We start from the raw sequence: 24,570 nt of genomic DNA, 5'->3' as shown, positions 1-24,570 counted from the left end.
GCACTCATGGTGTAGGACACGTCTGACAGCGTGGGTTCAGCTGCTATTCAGTGACAGAATGAGTGAGTATGAATGGTTGTCTGTCTATGTTATGTGCCCTGTGATTGATTGGTGATCAGCCCAGGGTGTAGGCTGTCTTTCCTTTCTGAAGTCAGTTGGGGTAGGTTCCAGCCTCCTGAACAGGATAAACGGTTGTAGAAAATGGATCGATGGTGACTTGGTAGGCCAGCTCGCATTAAAATAGAATTCTTGGTTTGAGTCTCAGCTCTGTCTTGAAGGAGAGAGGACATTGTGATATGGATTCTTGTGTCATCATCTCAACATGTTTGTTTGTGTCCTAAATATAGACCCAAATCATCACTAATTGCATTGTTTTCTCTGAAGACATGCTCTGCTGTGCTGAAATTGTTTTGTCAGCCCTCTGCACTCCATTGTGCTTTTTCGCCATAACAACACCTCCTGTGCTGCAGCAGGATCCTGATGCAATTGCATCCAAACGGTTCCCCTCTCTTTTGCGCTTGATATCACTGCTGACACCCACTAACTCAAACTCAGCCCCGCCTCCACCCCCATTCTCTCGCTCTCTCTGTCTCTCTCTCGTGCTCTCTGTCTCTGCTACCACAGAACTCCTCAAGCAGAGCTGCCTCATCTTTGATTGTGTTTGATGAACAGATGGAGAGGGGGGAGGGCAAGAAACAAAAGTGGAAAGAGGCTGAAAGGCTAGTGAAGAGCACTGAACACAGTGGACAGTGAAACATAAGCAAAGCAGCATGTTCATTCAGAAGAGCCTGCCGGGTAAGTAAGCAACTATTATATTGTTATGAATCTATGCAATTAAGTTGTATGATGAGATAAAGCGAGAAAGATGCATGATCTGTAGAAAAAAAATAATGTGAATTGAATGGACCTTTGGGGGTATGTCTTTCCAATGTGTAATAATAGATCAAATGCTTTTCATGGAATGGACAAGATTCTACAACGTCTTTTCTTATACAGAATAACCCTAATAAATTGAGATCAAACTTATCACTTTCCTATTAGCTACCTTGAGTTGTGTGCCTAATTACTGTTAACATGCTTAGTCACTTTCAAACGACAAACGATTATCTAGTATAATTAGCCTTGCTTGTTGATTTGTTTTTAATGTATCTTTAATGAACATTTACAACAAATTGCTCTGCTGGGAACCCATATAAAATAATGTCACTAGATTAGGAATAAAGTTCCCTATCAATAAATCCGTGTCACTTTCATTAAAATTTTGAGATTTTTCTTGTAAACTTCCCCATTGAATATAATGACTCACTGTTCAATGATAATTAGGCATATGGCAGAAAGAGGTAGCTACAAAGGTGCACAATTTGGTGTAATTGGAGTCAGTTAAAGGTTTCACTCCAATTTAAGACAGTCCCAATTTAAGTACTGCTATCTAAAGTGGTGACATCCCTACAAAAGATGACAATAAAAAACACAGACTCAAAGTGACATGCGGTTGGGACCCAGCTGTTGTTGCTATAACTAGAACTAAAATGTGACTTTGTTCTGCTTGCATCTGATTATAACTCCTGCCAAGACAGTGATGTGGGGGATATTGTGTGCAGTCACAAATAAACCTGCCTTGATCATCAGTATGGACGTTGTAAATGAAGTTTGGTTCATTCATTTTAAACACACCCGCTCACGCAGTCTCTACAGAATATAAACGGTGTTTTTGCTATTTTGGTTGTAAAACTCAAACCGTAATTAGTATGAGGCAGGGTCATTTCCAGTAGTTTTAAAATGCTTCTTAAGCAAAATGCTAATTGAGGCTATTACGTAATAATGCACTTTCTGTTTTTATTGCGTCTCTATTTGCCGTCCACCTGCTGTTATTCAATTTGTTTCATCAGCTTCCTTAAATAGGATTACAGGTATGTTTGTATATGCCAGCCTAATTCCGATTGCTCACTTTTTTTCTCTCCTTTAGACACTGCCAATCATCCACTGCAGTGTTTTGACTGAGCCTATATGTGGAGTCAGTCATACAAGAAAATATTAGTCTCATCTGAAGAGATGTAGTTGAGAGGTGATGTGACCCCTCCCAAATGACAAATGCTGACATTCTTGCTGTTATCAACACAATCAACTGGAAGTAAAATGCACCGAGTGGAAGACCAGTAACTTTATGCTAATTTTTTTTATTATCCGATCAAATGTGGACAACTAACCCTGCAGATGAACACTCTCACTCGGCTGCTTTATGAAGACTGAAGACATTATGGATCCTACCTAAATTTTAAACAGACACTGGACATTGAAGCCCTACTATGGAATCTGAAGCGAGCGTGCCAACACTGTCCACAGCAGCATTGGTGGCCATTGTGTGTAACACATTTGCTGCTATCTTCCTCCTCCTCCTGTGTCTTGTCCTCTATCGAGCTTGCAGGGTTCCTTCCACCCCAGACAGGCTGATGGTGCTTGCTGCCAGTGAAGGAGAAAGCAGACCTCTGAATGAGAAGTACCTCCTGACTTCCTGACTGCAGCGGGAGGAGTCATACGTAGCGATGAGAAATTGTGCGAGGAAGCACTGGAACTCACGAAAAGCAATAATTGGCATGCCTTTTGGAATGCAACACGACCGTGTGCTTTATCTAAAAGATACTGTAGCTATGAAGTGAAAGGTAAAAACACATAAACTGAGGAATATGATTGCTGTAGGTGGTTTCTAAATATATTCTGTCATTTCATCTCAGCATATTAATGACAACAGGGACTGAGCCTGTTTGTGTGCCATTGTCACTTATAAATCCCAGCAATTTGTTTGCCAGAAATCCTTACCAGGGCTGTTACATAACGCTTGAAGAGGCTATATCGGTGTCCTCTTCAATACACTGTTGAACATACATAAATGAGTACACCCCCTTTAAAAAGTAAGCTTTTATTAATTTCTTAGCAAATACAAGAACAATAATTGTTAGTAGCTTATTTAAATGGTGTGTACGATTTATTTTTTGAAAACTGCAATATTAAATTTATTAGTCTACATTTTTTTGTGCACACTGTCAAATCACATTTGCAATCAAAGAGTATTTTTTGTATAGCATGACTTGAAATATTTAGATTCTGAAAGGAAACAAGAAATCTGTTGGTGTGCATTCATTTATGATGAGCCCTCTATTCCTTACTCTGACATCCGCTTCTACTGTGCATGGTGTCCCACTGAGTCTGAGCTGAATTAGATGACATGTAGAGGGAATTTGCATAGGCCTGCTGTAATGGACACGCCAGTAAAGATGACACCCAGCACCCCCAGTCTTGTGCTGTTCCGCATACCTGCCTCGGCTGCCCCCGCTGAGTCAGTCTTAGGAATTTAACTTCGCACACGGACGCTAAATGAATTACCAGTCAGTCCCAAGTAGCTCATCAAAGCGGAGACACAGACAACTGGTTTCTCACCCGGACGCTAAATTAATTAACTTCCACCCCAGCAAGCCTGAAGAGTCTTTCACTACAGGGATTAAAAAGGATGTGCGTATGACAATGGAAAGCTGGAACATGGTCTTGTTATCTGAAATCCAATAATTAATGTTATTTTATTCCATTGGTTATGAACCACAAATGATCCTAAATGAAATTGGAGAAGGCGTTCGACAGTGTCCCACGGGGGTCATGTGGGGGGTGCTTCGGGAGTATGGGGTACTGAACCCCCTGGTATGGGCTATTCGGTCCCTGTACGACCGGAGTCAGAGTTTGCGGCAGTAAGTCGGACTCGTTCCCGGTGAGGGTTGGACTCCGCCAAGGCTGCCCTCTGTCACAGATTCTGATCAGAACTTTTATGGACAGAATTTCAAGGCGCAGCAGCCCCCATTGTCAATACACGCTAATTCCACCCTCATATCACAAGTCAGGCTCCCTTGCCAATGTTTGTCTGGTCTGTCTTATGTGTTTTCTTTCCTGCATTGTTCCCCTAGTAGATGACCATGTTAGAGCTCATTACATTTTCTATAAAAAATCACTACCTGTATCATTTGTGTATGTTTGTGTTTCGACAAAAAACCTCTGGTTATTGAGGACTCTTACCTAATTCATGTAGCAACCTTCAAATTACGAGACTGAAAAAAGGTTTGTCGTCACTTTGTCCTGAAGTTTTATACATCTAAACGCGGTGCCCCTTTACGAGACAAAATAGCTTGATTAATAACGCTAAAATTTAGAACCGGAAGTAACGCAAGCGTCGCTGCCGGCTTATTCTTTTCTCCTAAATTAATTACGTTTTTATTTAACCCATATACACTACACTTGCTAATGTCCCATTTGTATGCTTAACTTTTGATGCGTGACTCAATCAATCAAGGGTTGACTCCCTGACTCCTCACCGAATAATTTTTTCCATTTTGCCAAGACATCGACACTTTTCTGTTCCAACATGACTGTGCCCAAATGCACAAAGCAATGTGCAATGAGTGTGGTGTAGCAGAATTTGAGAGCTCCGACCTCAACCACAGGAAAGACTTTTGGGATGAACTGCAGCAGAGCCCGGTCCTCTCTCTTACTCTCTGTTCTTCTGGATGAATGGTCAAATAGCGCACAGACTTTCAAGTCCTTTTACTAGCAGTAGGTGTCATGACCAAATGTCCCAAATACATTTGTTCTTATAGTGTACAATGAACAGAACAGTAAACACAGTGGGAAAGTAGGTTTCACGGTGTTAAAGCAATATGGACGTACAGCCCTCTCCAACAAAACCTGAGGAGCTGAACTAACAAATCGCAGTTAATGGATAGAGTGCTACATGTGTCAGCAGCCAGGTTTTTGGGGACACTGAGTGGTACGTCACTGAACAAGAGCATCACAAAAAACCAGCAGCATCATGACTCAATGCAAAGTGCTGCCTGTACTGTAGATGGAAGTCAAAAGACTCTTGGTTCATCCCTGGAATGCTGCCCAGGACTGCACGTGCAAGTCAATTAACATTATTCGTCTACTTGAGGTCTGAAGATTTTTAATCTATCAGGCTAATTTGTTTTGGTGGTCACTTAGAAGAATGTTCTCCCACACAACCGCTTAATCAACTTGTACAATACATACGGAATTGCCTCAGTTAATCACTGCAGAAGTGCACTGCAGTCCTAATGTTGCCTGTTTCATGTAAGGAGTACTACCGTATACAAATAAACGCATTTCATGATTTATTGTGTGTGATGTCTTTGATAATAAAAACAAAACAAAACAAGGTATCACATTTGATCTACTTATTCAGTAGAGCCCTTTACCTCTGCCAGGCTTGAAATGTATTTGGGTTTGCATGGCCGTCCAGGCACGGTAGACGCATGTCTGCCTCACAGTTCTGAGGACCTGGGTTAAAATCCGGCATCGCCTTTGTGGAATTTGCGTGTTCTCCCTATGCCTGTGTGGGTTTTCTCCGGGTACTCCGGTTTCCTCCCACATCCCAAAAACATGCATGGTAAGTTAATTGAAGACTCTAAATTGCTTGTAGGTGTGTATGTGAGTGTGAATGGTTGTTTGTTTATGTGTGCCCTGCGATTGACTGGCGACCAGTTCAGGGTGTACACCGCTTCTCGCTCACAGTCAGCTGGGATAGGCTCCAGCACGCCCGCGACCCTCGTGAGGATAAGCGGTACGGAAAATGAATGAATGAAAAGAAAAGTTAACAAAATGTGTATTTATTTATTTATTTTATTCATTATGCTACGGTTTTATTTCTCTTTCTTCATCCATATGTTAGAAAACCACAATTTGGTTATCCAAGGATGCCAATTTTTTTATTCTGTGGTGGAGGAAAAGAAAAACCTCTAATATACAGTAACTGAAGAATGTTGTGAAAAAAAGTAGTCTGCCTTTCTTTCCCACTCAACAAAGATAAACTCCAACTCTCCTTCCGGCCCTAACGAGAACAAGTGGAATAGAAAATGGATAGATGGAAAACTGAAAAATACAAAGCATACTACAGTATTTGTGTGTGTTTGTCCACCCATTATTATTATTTTTTTAAGTTGTCAGGGTACTTCCTGGTCCATGGAGAATGACATAAAGAGCAAACCGGCTCGACTCCACCATTTGAATTCTGAGTTGGGAGAATTCTATTCAAATGGCAAAATGATAGTACATAACATACAGTACATGACATAAATGAAAGAACCACAGAGGACTATATTTCTATTTGTTTTTGGTTAGTTGGGAGGCTACTTCCATGTTCATGGAGAATTGGGTTGATATTATGAATAGATGGACAGGACTCTATCAATTACATTGGGGTGGGGGAACAGTTCCATTGTGACTGAATTGCAAAATAAGTTCCATACCCACATTTTTATATGGTCATGTAGCAAAACAGAACAGGTTATTCCTTGGCACACGTGTCACCCTTCCATGCAGTTTATGAGAATTTGATTATATACGGTACATGCAGTAAAAAGAATAATAGCATATTTATAACAAACCAACCAATAAACAGCAATTCAATCAATGGTTAAATAAATTTCTCGAAATGATTCAAAATGTGAGAAGCTGGCATACTACAAAAACCTAACCCTCTTCTTCATACTTCACTTTCCAGCTTCATTGCTTCATTAAAATTTACAGAGAGACATGCAAACAATTGCTTGCAAAACAAATTAACATCCAAGGCAGAAGTGGTCATTATTCCTGTTTTGATACACTCACTGAATGAACATGATGGAAACTCTATGAGGAAACCATGATGGCTACGTTACACTGCTTTGCTCTGAATCGCACTGTAGACTGAGAAGCTTCTCCATCTTGGCTATTTCCACGGCAGGACCTTCGGGCAGCTCTTGACCCTTCTTGCCCTGCACACACACACACACACACACACACACGCATGCACACGCGCACACATGCATGATTTACTTGACCTTTGCTGAGTAAACACACAAAGAGATGTCTTACCCACTGAAGCTGGCTCCATTTAATACATTGAGAACAACAACAACCTGCATTGGCTCCGGCCATTTTCCCCCCCCGTCTCCCTGTATCTACTGTATAGGGTTTATGCCAAGACTGGTGAAACCCATGACAAATGCAATATGCTATTTTTTTTTAATTGTTTTTTTTTTTTTTTGAAAGTGGTGATCAATCACCGCCCTTTCTGAAGCTCAAAACCTAAACAATAATAAAACAGAACACTTGTATTTTTTTACATTAAGTTAAACCAATCTCATCATAATTAATACACAATACAAGGGTAAAAAGGTAAGACAGACAAAAAAATATATTAGCATATTCCTTCCATTGCTAATACATTGTTACAGCAAACTCCCCACAGTCAACCTTATCAAAACAGCTTTGTAAAATATTGATAATTATAGATTTGTCTTGGTTGGCTTCATCAACACAGTTATGTACACATGTACTGTATATTTATTCCAATATTCTGCTAATATTTGTTTTTGCTCCTTTATTATTCTTATTCTCATTATTCCCAACAAACACCCTTCACAACATGACAATATCCTGCACATGACATGACAGTATCCTGCACACTTCAACTACAACATCGGCTGCAGTGACTGCAGCCCTCCAGCTCAGATCAATATAGCAGATAATTAGATTATAAAGGACACTTTGCAAACTTCATTAAATTTTCATTTTCATTCATTGCATTGCCTTGTAAAACTCAAATAATAGTCTCTGAATTACATACCCTCTGTATTGGACATTTTACGCGACACCCTAAAATGTGTTTGATGTGCAGCACATATTTACAAGGTTGTTTTACCATTTTATGTTTGTGCTAATTTTTGAGGGTCTCTCTGTCAATGTTAGTAGCATATTGTTGATAATATTTGCAATGGGTGCTTGTGTCTGATGGCCATTTGCCACTTTGAGGTCTAACAGCACTGTCAGTGGTGGTAAACTTTGTAATTATGTCCCAAACGTATTCTCAAGGACTACAGTCTATGTTGCCAATGATGCGCCACCGGGTCTGTGTGTGTGTGTGTGTGTGTGTGTGTGCACGTGTGTGCGCACATGTGTGCGTGCATGTTTATGCTGTATTCAGTGCTTGAGATCATTTTATGTGTATGGCCCACAATGCGTTGTAAAATGTATAATACATTACGATAATTATAATTTGACCTATTTTAGTTTTCACCACCAATAAGAAACGCTGCAAGTTCCTCCTTAATTAAGGCCTTTATGGGTAATAAAAACAGCAACTTCAATTGGATTTATTTTTAGTGTACAAATAGTGCAGGGGTGGCCAACCAGTCAGAGATCAAGAGCCACATTTTTTACTGTGTTACTGCAAAGAGCCACATCATTTGCTTTCACAAATGCAGCCATCGTTGTTCGTTTCAAATCTATTCCACGAGTCCTGTCTTTTGATGGCACAATATCAAGAAGTTCTTCTTTTATCAAACAATCATTTGACACAGTCCGTGTAAATATTGCCAATTGAGGTTTGTCTTGTATGTCACCACTCTCATCTAATGCAACACTAAAATACTCATATGATTGGACCTCAGAGTGCAACTGTGATTCAATACCCGTGCTAATGTCCGATATTTTCTGTTCAACAGTGTGGCGGGACAGTTGAAGGTCTGATACCATTCGTTTAAGTTTCTTGTTTTCAGGACACAAGATTTGAGCGACGTTACAGAGGCATTTTTTTAAAATAAATTCCCCTTCATTGTATGGCTTTTGGGCCCTTGCAATGTTCCAAGCCAGTTGATATGATGCAAGCATTAGTCTCTGGATGCTTCATTATTTTTTTGAAAAACTGCATCTGCTTTTCTGTCTGATTTTTCAGTGACCAACTTGTGACTGCGAAGTTCAGTCCCTTCCGGAAATTCCAGGTCGATGTTAGTGTGGAGTGAGCTGAAGTGTCGCTGAAAATGTGAAGCTTTGAAATGCGATAAAGACACCTGACACAAAAGGCAGAGTGGCTTGCCGTTGCGTCAACAAAAAAAATATGAGCTCTTCCACTCTGGTAAAAACGTCCTGTGTTCATCCACATATTTTCGTTTAACTGTGTATTTTTTCCCTGCCATTTTGGGAGCGAATTTGAGAAATAATTTATTCGAAAGATCGCGATCCGACTGGGAAACCCTAACATGACGCACAATAGTCATTCAATGTGCATGCCAGTTTTGCGAAAATACCATAATGAACTCAAGCAAAGTGCGCACGCAAATACCGAAATGAACTCAAGCAAAGCGCACACGCAAATACCGTAATGAACTCAAGGAAAGCGCGCACGCACATTGAAAAACCTAAACTTCGATATGCTTTCATGCCTTCATAAGCGCCGCATTGAAAACGGGCAAAGAGCCGCATGCAGCTCGAGAGCCGCGGGTTCGCCACCCCTGAAATAGCGTATTTAAGTGAGTCCACATCTACTTTGGATTCTAATGGGTTTAAGTGATTTACAAATTCTGAGATTAAGCTATTCTGAGATGTCTTGTTATTGTAGGCCTATGGAGAACAGTTGCTTAAAAAAATTATACCAATATAAACTTTAACCCAATGCATACTTTAAATATTTGACATACTATATATAAGTTGTAAATACTTAAAGTTATGAAAGTCTTAACAGTGTTTATTAAATTCAATAAATTTAAGGTCATAACTGTTGAGAAGCAGGTATACTAAAACCAATAAATTGCTGGAAAACTGTTCTAATCTGTTAAAAAGACAAGTTAGATAATCTCTTTTGCCTCTGGTGCTACCTAATGACAAGCTAATCTAATTGGAGCACTCAGGGTACACATTGCTAATTGTTGACTGGTCTGAATTAAGACAAAAGAAAAGAGGGACACAATCGTTCGGAGATCCTGATAGTGAGTAGAGGAGTAGCTGTTCTGAAGTCAAATTAGCCATACGTCATAAATACAGAACAAGTGAGTAATGTAATGTGTTCATTGCGTGGGACATCGATAAGAACAGAATGCAAAGCACTGCTGCTTCCAGGAGGTGATAAGGATTCTTACCTTCGGTTTCTTGCGGAGGTTAGGGGACAGTTTCAGGCTGATAACAGAGCCTCTGTCATCTCCCACGATGATGATGGGATGGACAGGATTAAATTCAATATGAGTCAGTTTGGCCTTATTTTTTGCCACCACTGGCTGCTGGCAGATAGCCTGATATTTGTTGATGCTCAGGTCAAAAACATGTACCTGGAAAAGATGTCAGAACACTCATCAGAAATCATCATTGTGAAATGTCGACCCTTCTACCTGCCAAGGGAATTCTCGATTGTTTTTGTTGTGGCTGTGCTAAGGCTAACGATGCATGACGCTATCAGCGAGTTACTGACGGTGACCCTGTGGTGGCAGGAGGACTTTAACCAGAGCAGCCATGAAAAAAAAAATATATTAAAAAAAAAAAAAACATTCCAAAGCGAAAGAACACAAAAATGACAAATATTTTCCATTGTTGACTATTTCTCCTCCTCTTTGTTAGAGTCACTGTGACCCACTGCTATCATGTCACACCATTTACATAGCTGATTCAGTATCACCATCCCGACAACACACCCTGTGATGGAAACACAAACCACTTATAAACCATGATGCCCTGTACCGTACTGTACTGTTTGTGAGAAACACAGTTCAAGCGTAGCTGAAATGGATGACACCACATAGGTAATATATGGTGTCATTCCCATTACAGCCCACTCCTTCAAGCCAGCAGATGACTGACTGCCTGGTCACTAGTGTCCACACTTACTGTGTGTACTGGCTGCACACAAAGTGTCACAGTCATCACTTGTAAATACTGATCTGCGTGACTTTCTGCAGCCTGTGCTTCATTGGCCGTGAACTTCAGTGAGTTTATCTATTACGGTCTTGAACAATTGTTCAAATGTCAGTAATGAATTTATTGCAGTAATTTGCTCATGTATTTACCAACTTTGTAATTTGCATTATAACGACAAGACAAATATGTTTTTATACAATGTGCAGATAGTTGTAAGAGACAATAGCAGATAAAATTTTACTCATTAGATTTTGAACTTTTTCTTTGTTTTGACCGAAGGATGATACAGCATGATTTACACCATGCACCCACAAGTATACGAACTGAAACCGGCTGTTGTCGCTATTTACGTGTTGCTAAATAAGACCAAAAAAAAAACGTAGTACACTTTGGAAGTGGAAGATATGTGACTCGAAGGTAAAAGTCGACAGAGCAAATATGATTTTTTGGGCTGAATTATTTCACTTGGGTGCGCTGATATTTCATCTTGACATGACAATTCCACAACAGTCAGGTATCTCAGGCCACCAGGCATGTTGTTATCCTCACAAACACATGATTACAGACAGCAGCAGTCTAAATGAGTCAAACTGATGTCACAGAAAATAACAAATATCATGCATGAACATGGCGATATTATGTACTGTAACTAAGTGTAAATGATGGAATTTGGACTTAATAAGAGATTATTGCATTAAAATCTTCACAACTGCCATGGGGACTATTGTGCGTCATGTTAGTTCCATACAACTTGGATTCACAGATGACATTTATATAAAAAAGTGACATTTACAGATCTAATCACTGGCTTAGAGTTTGAGAACACAGTCCGAGCTGTTCACTTTCTTAATATCAATTTGGCCAATGTTAAAAAAATAAATAAATCAGTGATATCAGTGTTAATGACTTTGAGCCACTACAGTTTAATACTCTCATCTTTTGTGCTATTTTCAATGTGCAAGGTATTTATTTTTGGGAAATGAATGACTGTCACGTTTCAAATGAGTTCTTAAGAGCCGATCAGACTTTTTGCTCTCATTTTATGTGTCACATTACACTAGAGACTCAAATGCTTGTTTCCTTTTTTTCTTGACTGCTTTCTTAAATGGTGGACATTATCATTGTGACAAAAAGAAGCAGTCCAAGGTGTGTGGGCAGACTAATTAGTACTTGCTGATCAATGACCCAGTGGGGAGTACAAGAACTGTCCCAATGAGAAAAATGCATCATTAAGCTGTAGCTCCCAGGCACCCAACCGTAGGTATAATGGCATCATGGTGGGGTGCAATACCAAATGTGACTCGAAGGAAATAAAGTTTGTCATGGGGAAAAAGTTTAAGATTGCTGTTTGATGTTTTATTTCAGGCACGGTGGATAATTGACGACTCAAAATTGCCCGTAGGTGTGAGTGTGAGTGCGAATGGTTGTTTGTTTGTATGTGCCCTGCGATTGGCTGGCGACCAGTTCAGGGTGTACCCCGCCTCCTGCCCTATGATAGCTGGGATAGGTTCCAGCACGCCCGCGACCCTTGTGAGGAGAAGCGGCTCAGAAAATGGATGGATGTTTTATTTCCCATATAGTCATGTTTTTAAATGATGTGACCACACCTGTTTTGCAAGTAAGCAGGATTACACATAAACAACGTAGTATTGCGAGGCCAAAGAAGCACCCATTCAAATTTGGTACGAAGCTGGAGACAAAATAGTTTCCACTCACATTAACATTGCACGGTAGATTATTTTGATTTTTTTTGATTAGACAGACAGGATACAACACTGGCACACTTTATATACAAGGGCCTTTTGGACAGATTACCCACTTACATTTGTTCTAAGCTTGTTCCTGTACAACGTACCAACAATCTTAGATCCAGTAATTTTCTGCAGTTAAAGCTACCTTCAGTGCAGACTGAGGTTGGAAAGAGGAGTCGGTTTTACTATGGTCCATGATCCTGCAATGACCTCCAAACTAAACTCAATCTTCACACTTTCGTCTCTCTGGCCAGTTTCAAACTAAAGATAGCAGAAACCATTTACTGCTATTGCCATATTGTGTAATTTTGAGACTTTTACACAGTTCTGATGTCCTATTGGTTTTTATGTGTTGTTTATAATGTATGTGTTTGTACTCATTTGTTGCGTGTATAGGTGATATGATGGTATCTAATTTTGTTATACTGTATGTTATTGACTTGGATTAGATGTTTAACTTGCTGCCTTCTTGGCCAAGGTACCATTGCAAAAAAGATGTTCTGTCTCAACTGGTCTTTTACCTGGTTAAATAAAGGTTAAATAAAATAAAATAAAAAAGATGAAGAAGTACAGATCACACACTTTTGGACACACTTTATTGTGCTATTGAATGAGAGGGTGTCTCCAAATCTATTGGTGTGCCAAATAACCTGTTTGTCTGCCAAAGTAAGAAATGTTTTACAAAACAGCAGCACTCTGTTGTGCAAAAGTGGATTATAGAATGGTGACGACAACTTGGTCATGTCAAACTATGACTATGAAGCAAAGTAGACCTGCCACAAAGATAACCATTTTGTGACAAACAATAATCTATTAACATACATTGTTTCAGATAATAGTTTGAATGAGTTGATTATTGTCTGCTTGGTTCCCCCCCCCTGCTTGAAAGGTATGGTGGAAAAATGCTATTCCAAGTGATTGGTCCAGTAAATGTCATCATTTTACAATAAATGCATTGTAATACATGTGGTCGAATGTACAATGCTTCAATAAAAAGGTTTTGAAAAATAATTAGCAAATAGTCATATTCATCACAAATTGTTATTTTAAAATGATTCTTACCAATCCTTCTGTGGTGACAGCAGCAAAGACAGTGGAGGAATACGGTGCCCAGGCCACATCACCAACTGGAGCATTGAGCTCAAATGTGAACATGGGAGTGCTGGAAAACAACATCAACAACAACATATTAGACAAGCAATGTCAACATAATCTGTCTTCCTTTTTAAATTTTTGAATCAACATTGAGTAGAAGTGAGCTCTCTTCAATCAGAATACTTCTACTGATCCCAGGACGGAATTCGTTAATTCAATTTTAAATAACATCACCAACTTTGTTTTTAAAATTGTACAATTTGTCGGGTGTTAAGGACAGGTAAATGGAAAAAGTGCTCGCTGGAGACAGGTAAAACCAGGGATGAAGCAGTGATGTTAGGGAAGTTTGGGGGCGTGGGAGGCAACAAATATGCTATGAAAATCATATGTGGAGAATATGAGGACAAGGCGGGTAAATTACTGTTCAAACAGTTATGCAAAGGTCAGAATAGTTGGAACAATCCAAAACATATTTGTAGGAAGTAGCATTAGTAATAATAATGATCATATTAATAAAGTAAACATCTTAATGTTTCTATAATAAGTTGCATCTTATATTGAAGAACTCAAGGTATTCAAACTCACTCACTAAGTTTTCGAACTCCTCGGTAACTGTAACTTAAGCATAAAAGTTTTAAAAGTAAAGTGCCAGCAGAATAAAAAAGAAATGTTGGCATTATCCCAGTGACAAGGCACTATACCCTTTCAGCCAGGTCCATTGATTTTACACTGCTCCTCCCCCCGCCCTCCAAAGATGATTCTATATTGCAACACTAAAGAAAGAGAATTTCAAAACCTATTACCAACAGCAAATTCTCAAAAATCCAGTTGGATTTTGTTTTTAAACAATGCACTGCAATTGGTACAAAACAAGTGGATTGCTGAATAGCTTACTATCAAAGACAGTCATTGTGTTCAAAATAAAACGTTCGATGCTGCTTTTATTTATTTAATTAGTTATTCTTAAGTCTTTAATCCATTATTTGTCTTACTTGACAGTATGGTCCCAGATCTTGACGGTCCAGTCTGAGCTGCATGAGATGAAAACCTTTGGGTGGTAAGAATTCCACTTTACTGCATCCACTGCCATATTGTGGGCAGCGTATGTCTCCAGGAACTGGCTTGAGTAATTCTTGGAGCACTAGGGAATGGCAACAAAATTAGCTGGGAACCAAAGGTGATCGTGTATTTCAAATTCTCTTTGGAGACTGTCTAAACATCTAAAGTGGTACATAGAATAGAATAGAATAATGTTCCTTATTAGTCCTGCAATGAGGAAAAAGAATGACAACTACTAATGTACATACTATGTGGCAACTGGACACGAACAAATATATACTATATCACACTCATTTTTGTCGTTGGCCACATTGTAGTTATGGGTTCCTTTAGAGGGCCGTTATGACTGTGGAACCATGAATATGTATAATCGCCTCATCATATCAGTACATATACAGTGGAACGTCGGTTTTGTTATGCCATAGTTTTTGTAGTTTTGGTCATTTTCCTTCGCTGAAATTTTGTCCCAGTTTTTGTACATCAGCTTGGTTTCCGTACACTTGAAAATGGTCCAAACACAAAATGCATCCGCCTGCCCGTGTCACTCCTCACTTTAATATCTTAAAATACGTTATTAAAAGTGAAGACAATTTGAAATTTCGCTTCAGAAGAACATGAAATAGGTGCACATGATTTGCTTACGCGGGCCACATGAATTGATATGCCATAATGGATCCGGCCTCCGGGCCTTGAGTTGGACACATGCTATACAGTATACTGTATACAAAAGTGAATATGAACATCCATCCATCCATTTTCTGTTCCGCTTATCCTCACTAGGGTTGAGGGCGTGCTGGAGCCTATCCCAGCCAATCGCAGGGCACATGTAAACAAACAACCATTCGTACTCACATTCACACCTACAGGCAATTTAGAGTCTTCAGTCAACTTACCACATGTTTTTGTGGAAACCAGAATACCCACGCAGGCATTTTGTGGAAACCAGAATACCCACGCAGGCATGGGGAGAACATGCAAACTCCACACATTATAATAATAATAATAAATAAAACATTTCATTACATTCTCTTTACTGCTTATCCTCACTAGGGTCACAGGCTGCTGGAGCCTATCCCAGCTATCTTCGGGCTGGCGGCGGGGTACACCCTGAACCGGTCGCCAGCCAATCGCAGGGCACATAGAAACAAACAACCATTCGCACTAACAGTCACACCTACGAGCAATTTAGAGTCTTCAATCAACCTACCATGCAGGGTTTCGGGATGTGGGAGGAAACCCACCCAGGCACGGAGAGAACATCTGCCTCACAGTTCTGGGGATCGGGGTTCAAATCCCGGCCCCGCCTGTGTGGAGTTTGCATGCCGATATGTATCAAGAAATAGCAGTTGAGAATGAAAGAAACCGTCAGTACTATCATCAGTGGACTGACAACTATACATTCATTTTCTATAGCGCTTTTCCACATTAGGTTCACAGCTGACTGGGAACGAGGCGGGTACACCCTGGACTGGTCGCCAGCAATGTGATTGATCAAATGTACATCTCAATTGCAAAAAAAGAAGAAATCCTTTATAGAGGAGAAATAAAAATAACATGAGATAATGTGGTTGCACAAGCATGCACACCCTCTTATTACCCGGGATGTGGCTGTGTTCAGAATTGAAAGTGTGATCTACACTCCAAGAATGGATATTTAAGGGATCCAAATGCTTGAAATGCTTTGAAATGAATTTCTCTCACCTGAAGATTAAGAATATACTGCAGACAAAAGATAGATGAAAACCAAAATGTAACATTTTAATTAAATTAATTTTAAAGGGAATAATGAAATCATATGTGTTTGAAGTGTTGAAAAAGTCCAAGTTTAAGAATTGGACAGTTTGGATTGAACGTCTGATTGCAGTGACAAATAAAGTGCATACTCTCAGACTAAATCAATGTTGTGGCTTGTGAGTACAGCTGCTGTATTTCAAGTCACTGGCAGTTCACTGACAGCCAAATTTTGGATGGTAGAATGAATTTCAACATACCTTGTGTATTTTCCCCACTTCAGTGCCAACAACGAAGAGAGAGTCAGTCTTTTTGTGGAAGTCAAAGGATGTTCCTCCAACTGTAGACAACAGGTATTTAGACACTTAAATGAACAATTCACAAGGACAGACACCGGCCTGGCTAATGAAAGTCAAGCATTCTACGAGAAAAAAAGGTTCTATCTACAATTTCTAGTGCTATTGCACTAAGAAAGTAAAATCTCACCAGTGCGGCACTCCTGAATACCCTGTGGGCCATCCAACACAGAATCATCCCGTACGAGCCTGAGAGCATCCGAGAAGAATAGCTCATTCTGCAGACATGCAAATACATTGTGATGCACTTACACACAGTGCTAAACCAATTTATTAGATCACTTGACATAAAAACAAAAAGAGACCCTACAGTGTCATGAACAGCTTTAGCACAACCTAGATCAAATTCAACAAGCACTCGAATTTAAAGCAGTTTGACCAAGAAAGAGGGATTTCATCATTTCAAACTGAATTCATCTTCATTTAATTATTTAAACAATTTGAAACAGCACACTGGGCTTCACTGAGAAGTGAGCACGTAATAAAAAAAAACATATTTTTTCTGTTCAGGAATGCAAATAAATAACTATAATTTGACAATCTCAGTCAAGAACTAATAATGTGCTTTTACCTTTTTATTTTTTTTGGGGGTGGGGACATTAGATTAGATTTGAAAAGTCATGGATTGATAAAATAACTATATTTTAGTGTTTAAAAATATATTTCCGGCTACAGATATACTATGTACTGATGTATAACCATTCCAGAAATTATGATTTTGTTAGTTACTAATGCTGTTAATTTAGGGGAGCAGAGGTGATCTAATAAATTTGTTAGCACTGCATTGCACATGAGAATTTTAATTACTCTGTACATCTTTGAACATATATCGACTGACAGCAATAAAAGACAAAAGAAAGATCATTGCAGTACTCAATAAAAGTTGTAGCGAGTAAAACACGGAAAAGGAAGAACTTTGTCTTCAGTTACCGAAACCATTTTGTGTCCGATATCATTCAAATTGAATAATCCCTGTGAATATGACAACCTATTGAGTGTTGATGAGAAACCTTTGACTGTACTAGCTATACACAGTATATACTGTGCACAAAACAAACCTTAATGAGTGTCCAAGACACAACACGACCATCAGAGGACACAGAATAGAAATTGTGGTTGTTGTCCATGTCATCATTCTGCCATCGTACCTGATTGAAAAGTCGGAATCAATTGAGATACTCATGACAGATAAATATAATATAATACAGTACATCAATCCGTTTTCTATACCAGTAGTGCTTGTCCTTATTAGGGTCACAGGTGAGCTGCAGCCTAACCCAGCTCACACTGGGTGACAGGTTTGGGAAAACACTAAACTTTGTGCAATTACTGTATACACACACATATGGACAAAAACAACCTTTGGGCAATTAAGAGTATATATATATCTATATATATATATATATATAGATATATATATCTATATATATATATATATATATATATATATCATATATCATATCATAGCATATAATTCCATAGAATATCATACACTGTAAATATACTATCATGTACAGTAATATAATACCTCACCTGCCAGACAGGGTCAGTGTGCTTGCCAGTTTTAGCATTGCTCTTGTATTCAGGGTCCAGTCCCTTCTTCTTCAAGTTGTACACGCACACGCAGCCATCATAGAAACCGACAGCAACCAGGTAGGAATGTTGTTTATGAATGTCGAGGCTCAGGACGCCATAACTTGTAGGAAAGATGTACTCAGGGAAGGTAGAGTTCTTCAACGTGTAGAAGAGAAGCATCCCTTGGCCTTGTTTGCTGAAGTCATCTGCCGGTAGAAAGGATAGAGGAATTGTTTATTCAGTCATGCTAATAAACATGCATTCTTCTCAGAAAGTCTGATGATTGATTTTTTTTCTGTTATTGACTTACAAGATCCCAAACCCACACCAAAAAGATCAGGATATTTCTCATTCCTGTGAAATTAGGTGCATTCATTATTTATCTTGTACTTTTGCAAATGGGTTGTGTTGCATTGGTCTTCTACGCTATACTTGATGTGTTGGTGGGTAAACCGACCAGCAGATTGCAGTGACACACATCATTTTGGCTTTGTAATACTGGAACTTCCACAAGGGAAGTAGAGTGCCCTCCTGATCCCTAAATTCATCTGCTGCATCCTCAAAGTATTTGAAATCTGAAAGGACATACGGGGAAAGAGAAGATTGCAATATCGGTGGTCCTTTGCATCTCACATAATTAAAACAGCATTGGACAAAGAATACCTTGTGCTATGTCATTACATATATTCTGATTGACCATTCTTTCCAAGAGTGTGACTGCCGTGGCCATTTGGGTGATGTCATCACTCTGTAGGGATAAAACTATAATTGAGTGACAGAAAAATTGTGTTTCCTGCTGCACAATGAAGCAAGAAGAAACATCCTACTCTATATTTGAGTGACAGATGTGTCTGGATGGAAAGAACAATTCATTTAGAATTATAATATAGTAATTTACAGGTACTAAATGCATACTGTACAAGGCAATCAGGGACATTGCGTGTAATGAGAGTTACCGGAGTCTCATTCAGTGTCTTCGTTTTGCTTTTGTCATTATCCTTCTTGGTTTGGAAGCCTCTCTGTTTCTCTTTTTTCATTTCTTGTTTCTGCAGCTCCTCCGTGTATGCATCATATATTTCCCACTGAAAAGACAAAAGAGGACTTGAGCATTTATAAACATTCCCAGCTATTGTAGCAGTATAGAAGTCAGAGAATCCCCTACCTGACTCGCGGTGGCAGAATAGTTGCAGCGTGGAGGAGGTACAGTCTGGCAACTTCTTTCCTAAAGGAAAACATAACTTCAAGTCTCGATGAATTGCTCCATACACTATGTTTTCTTCTACTCAATGTGGAAGCCAGTGTGTGTGTTTTTAAATTCATTCCTACCCGCAGTGCATTATTGAGTGTTTGTGAGGCTCTTTCAATGAAGTTGAACTGGTTTGTACATTTTGGATCCTGATTGTTTGCTTTGGAGGCAAAACTGTCTGGTCTATCGTCTTCGTTAGCATCCTCCTCCTCCTCACCTCCGCCACCAGATGCATCCTACATGGAAAAACAACAAAGTTTTTTTTTTTTTTTTTTAGCTAAAATCACATTGTTGACTGTACAACCAATAATTGGCTTATGGTTCCTAAAATTACTAGAACTGGGTGGTAATTTCGCAACAAAGATGACAGTTTATTGAAAAAAAAACATAATTTACCAATGTTTCTCGTGTGTCCTCATCCAGTTCTGCTCCAGTATCAACTGTTGCTGTCTCTGAACACAATCAAAAAGCAAATCATGATACTTTAGATGCAAGGTTGACTCTTTGTTTATTAAATGTCATAACATGTTGCTAGTGACACTTGGTGGCACAAAGTATGAACTGCACTAGAATTCTGTCCATGGTCTACATGAACATACAGAACACTGCCTGCAGTTGTAATAACACAGAAATGGGGGATTGAACAAAAACCATAAATTTCAGTTTAAAAAAGTCACAGGTGTTATGCAGTACCTTCTGGGAGGTCTTCACTGGCTGCCAGCCTGCGAGCCTCATCAGAGTCCTGATGAATGAGAGAATCATCCAGGACAAAGTGGACAGCTAGCTGATCAACAACATTGGTCAGCTTGAAAGCGCCTTCCTGGAAAATACATCTCGAAGAATTACTAAGAATAATGATTCCAGTTCAAGGTCCTGAGATAGGCTGGAGGTGATTCCGATATTGCATAGCTATGATTCATAGCATATCATAACAATCAGAGAAATATACCCCTCGCCGAGGGGGTGAAGACAAAGCAGACAAATGACAAAGCAGATCTCTTTCAAAGATTACTTCTTGCTTACTTCTCAGTTTATATGCCCACTGGTCCACTCACAAAACAAAACAGCCACAATCAGACTCAAACATTTCTCCCCTCAAAACCAATAACTGTTTTCAAGATTTATAGACTGTAAATAATACACAATTGGTTCCTTATATTGATGACTTATTGTGTTAATTTGTGTATTATCTTCTGCTGGGTATATTGTAGTTTATTTTTATTTTTATTGGATCTATGTTTTTGTGTCTTTTACGCCGCAAGCGGCTTAATGGAGCACCAATCTGATTTTGTTGTATTTGCTATAATACAATGACAATGAAGGCATTGGGATTCTAATTTTGGTAAAGATCAATGTATGCAATGAATGTCTCTATCAAAACAAAGTTTTTGGAATGTCAAAGATGAAATGTTACATTGGTCAAAGAGTGCATTACAATTTTGTCATTAAGATTCTTAGTTATGCTTTTTCAAATTGCATTTTTTTTTGTCAGTATTATGGCATTAATTTTAGCACTGACTGCATGAAAAAAAATATTCGCTAGATATATTTCATATATTTACATTGTCACAGTGGTACAGTGCTTACCTTGAAGCTGTATCGGACAATATTATGTGGGGCGTGTGGATTTTTTGCTGTCAGAATCCTGGTGACTTCCTCTTTCAGCTCCTATTATATTAATATAGAAATAAACATATAGAACATAGTACAACACTGAATAATCTATCGGGGTAACTCATGACGTTAAAATAATGATTAATTGTATTGCTGTGTAAGCTCTCTCTTACAGCATCAGTAAGCACCAGTTGATCTGCGGGTTTGGTGAGTTTGCCATGAGCCCTTTCTTCCCAGCCATAATCACCACTGTCGTCGTCCTCATCCTGCAATGTCGCATGCAGTTGCAGGATATATATAGTTCTTTCGCAATTTCTTTTCAAATAAGAATGAGAATTAATATCAGAAACATGAATTATATATATTTTTTATGTGACTCACCTTTCTCTTATTGGTAGCTTTTTGTGACTTTGTACCAACTACCTTCTGAACAGTTGATTGTAACATAAAAAACAACAACAACAGGATTACATGTGTTAAATTTGCACAGTATACAGAAATATTTCAATGTAATTGCAAACAATATGACTTAGTCTTGTGGCTCTTTGAATAAACTTACTATGTGATCTGTTTACCTTTTGCTCATTAACTTAATTCTATGTCAACTATGACGATCATTTTTACCTTTTTTCCAGGTGCTGCAACATTATTGTTTGGCATCGTCAAAGAGTCAACTTTTGAACAGAACTCCAGAGGAACTTTCCAACATATGAAGACAGGCTTGCCTGGCCTGTTGTATACCAGTTGCCGAGACAACCACCAGTTTCAATAGAGCTTCTTCGATTGTCCACGTGACAGCTTGCAAACAACTCTTGGTGTGCATTACTGCCACCCATGGATAATACCTCTCCTGGGCCCACTTAAGTTATCCTCAAAATAAACATGGTTTAATCATGCATGCACCACAATGACCACATTTGAGCTAATTTATCACAGTAGTAAACACAACAAGCACACACTTCCACACACCACCAAAACCTATCAAAAGAGTTCACGTTTTACATCACTATACATGTGCCATTGTTAATTCATTTTGCTTTATTTAACGGGGGTACCTACAGTAAGTAAGTGACACCAGCATCTGAGCCTTTAATCGTGTACCTGTCGTGGTTTGACAATTTCTGTGCAACTAAGCGTGACAGTGCTGTACAGAAATAAGTACACACCAACAGATGGGCTGCAAAACCTTGAGTTTCAGAATATTTTGGCATACGGTATTATAAAATACTCTCCTAAATGTATTTTTTTCAACAAATTCATGTTACAATGTTGTAGAAATTAGTACACATTTATGAAAGTCTAGCAAACATTCCCCATACAAACTATTTATCTGATTAGATCTAGTGCAATGCTTCTCATCCTTTATCATTAACTGTTTTTACACATCGCATTTTCCATTGACTTTCTGATACATTCTTTCCCAAATAGTGTAACTTTATTATTCATTCTTTCCCCAAAAGTGGGAAAACAGAAACATGTACTTTTGTCCGAATATTTGCTTTTCCAATGCATTTTTGTAACTGTCCTGATCCACAGTTATACAGAACTTTGCCCTTCATTCAGGTGAACTTTAGCTCAGTTTGAACATTATAGGACTTAACCTTATTGTGATTCTAACAGTTAGCCAGGTAGTTGCTGATTTGTATATACAGGGTGTAGTACAAGTCACTCTACACTTTCTCTGTTCTATTTCATTTGAGGTCGTTTGGACAGATGTGAGGCCATCACCATTTGACAGCTTAGGTTTTGCCCATGGGTTGCCAATTGACAATGAAACAGGGTTGTAAAATTACTGCCTGGCAAGAAGTTTTTCTGTACCTGACTGCAGTTCAACGCCAATTTGAGAAGCTTTATGGTAACCACACTGCTCCAACGTATAGTAGCTACAATTTATGTTTAAGGTTGCTGAGCATAATAATCTTTTGCTTTGAGCCTTTGAACAACCTGAAGCCGGTACGTATAAGGTTTTACCAGTCTTCGAAGCATCCCCTGTATTGAGCTTTTGTTGATGCTGAGTTTGAGTGCAGCCCTCTGGATAGACTTTTCCCTGGCTTTGTGCGGACGCCTGCTGTATGAGGTTGGTGTTTTATTATCAGTAGTGGTAGTAGCAAGCCTTCGGCTGTGTGGTTTGTCAGGAGCAAATCCTGTATTGAGAAACTTGCCATGGATAGAGACGTGTAAATAGTACTACGTGTTGGAGCACTGCGATGGTCATAAACGTTCTCAAACTGGTGCTGAACTGCAGCTGTTCCAATATCCATTAGCAAGCCATGGGCAAAGCCCAAACTGTCATATGATGATGGCCTCACATCTGTCTGAATGATACCTGAGATGAAATGGAAAAAAGGAAGTATATAGTGACTTTTGGGACACACACAAGGCAACAACAGAAGCTCAAACTCAAAACAAGAGAAAAAAGAGTTTTTAACCTGGACTTAAAAACATTCACACTTGGGGCTGACGTCACTTCTGTTGGCAGCTTATTCGATTTGTGTGCAGCATAATAGCTAAATGCTGCTTCACCATGTTTGCTTTGGACTCTGTGCTCCACTATGTGACCTGAGTTTGTCGATCTCAGAGCCCTACTGGGTTTATATTCCATTAGCATTTCATTCATGTATTCAGGACCCTAAACCATTCAGTGATTTATAGATCAGTAGCAGAACTTTAAAATCTATTCTAAAGCTGACTGGAAGCTAGTGTAAAGACTTTAGAATTGGAGTAATATGCTCTGACTTCTGTGTTCTGGTCAGAACAGGTCGTTTTCTCTCCAGTTTTTTGGTCAACTGTATCAAATTCTGACATGGTAAAACTGTTTTTCCTGGGTGGCTTCAGATGTAGTATCATTTTATCATTTTGTTGATTTGTGCTAGTATTTAACCTGATGTATTGTATTTTTTTTCACTAAAATAACAAGCAAATTCATTGCATTTATCTGCTGTTAGGAGTTCTGGAGCTATCTGAGTATTGTTGAAGTTCTTACTGATGAATTCAGAAAAGTGTGGCTGTCTAGGCCTGACTAATTATTGGTTAAAATTACAAAGACTTTGTCTGCAGAGGTCATAGTCAATTTGGAGTTTAGTTTTTCTCCACTTCCGTTCTGCTTTCCTGCACTTTGATTTAGAGGTCTTTACCATCATTGTGCTCCTCCACGGTGTTCTAGGTCGCCTCAAGATTGTCTTAGTTGTAATAGGAGCGACGGCATTCATGACATTTGAAATTTTCCAGGTGAAATTATCCAAAAGTTCATCAACTGTCAGACCATTCACAGTTTGTGGCACAGCTATGGTCTCCATAAACTTAGTGGCAGTACTCTCATTTATGTAAGTTTTCTTAATAGACATAGAGGTTGTCTGAATTTTTGGAAGAATCTGTAAAGCAAATAATACACAAAAATGGTCAGAAATAGCCATATCCTTAATGT

At 38.9% G+C, this 24,570-nt stretch overlaps 1 protein-coding gene across 1 annotated transcript; it reads right to left on the bottom strand.

Annotated features, from left to right (window-relative positions):
• Nucleotides 1-6,172: 6,172 nt before the first annotated feature.
• On the bottom strand, nt 6,173-21,806 carry dnai1.2 (dynein, axonemal, intermediate chain 1, paralog 2). The gene is made up of 20 exons (XM_061688263.1): nt 21,771-21,806; nt 21,528-21,572; nt 21,320-21,412; nt 21,120-21,200; nt 20,226-20,352; nt 19,929-19,984; nt 19,613-19,768; nt 19,449-19,508; nt 19,243-19,368; nt 18,950-19,034; nt 18,744-18,861; nt 18,597-18,640; nt 18,245-18,492; nt 17,770-17,859; nt 16,842-16,929; nt 16,616-16,695; nt 14,558-14,706; nt 13,533-13,632; nt 9,951-10,136; nt 6,173-6,809 (listed from the first exon to the last, which is right to left on the bottom strand). The coding sequence occupies exons 1-20, from the start codon at nt 21,804-21,806 to the stop codon at nt 6,705-6,707; spliced, it is 2,073 nt and encodes a 690-aa protein (XP_061544247.1). The 3' UTR covers nt 6,173-6,704.
• Between the last annotated feature and the right edge of the window lie 2,764 nt (nt 21,807-24,570).

This window comes from Phycodurus eques, chromosome 10 (genome assembly GCF_024500275.1).
Source record: "Phycodurus eques isolate BA_2022a chromosome 10, UOR_Pequ_1.1, whole genome shotgun sequence".
Lineage (NCBI taxonomy): Eukaryota > Metazoa > Chordata > Actinopteri > Syngnathiformes > Syngnathidae > Phycodurus > Phycodurus eques.
This window is presented reverse-complemented; position numbering and strand designations above follow the sequence as displayed.

What these genes read in the sequence shown, in the direction of transcription:
- dnai1.2 (XM_061688263.1), bottom strand. Translation starts at nt 21,806, where the DNA reads ATGCCAAACAATAATGTTGCAGCACCTGGAAAAAAG. An exon ending in AGGACACACGAGAAACATTG is followed by an intron (nt 19,769 to 19,928) that starts GTAAATTATGTT and finishes TTTTCCATGTAG; the next exon opens with GATGCATCTGGTGGCGGAGG. An exon ending in TGGTGTGGGTTTGGGATCTT is followed by an intron (nt 18,493 to 18,596) that starts GTAAGTCAATAA and finishes TTCTACCGGCAG; the next exon opens with ATGACTTCAGCAAACAAGGC.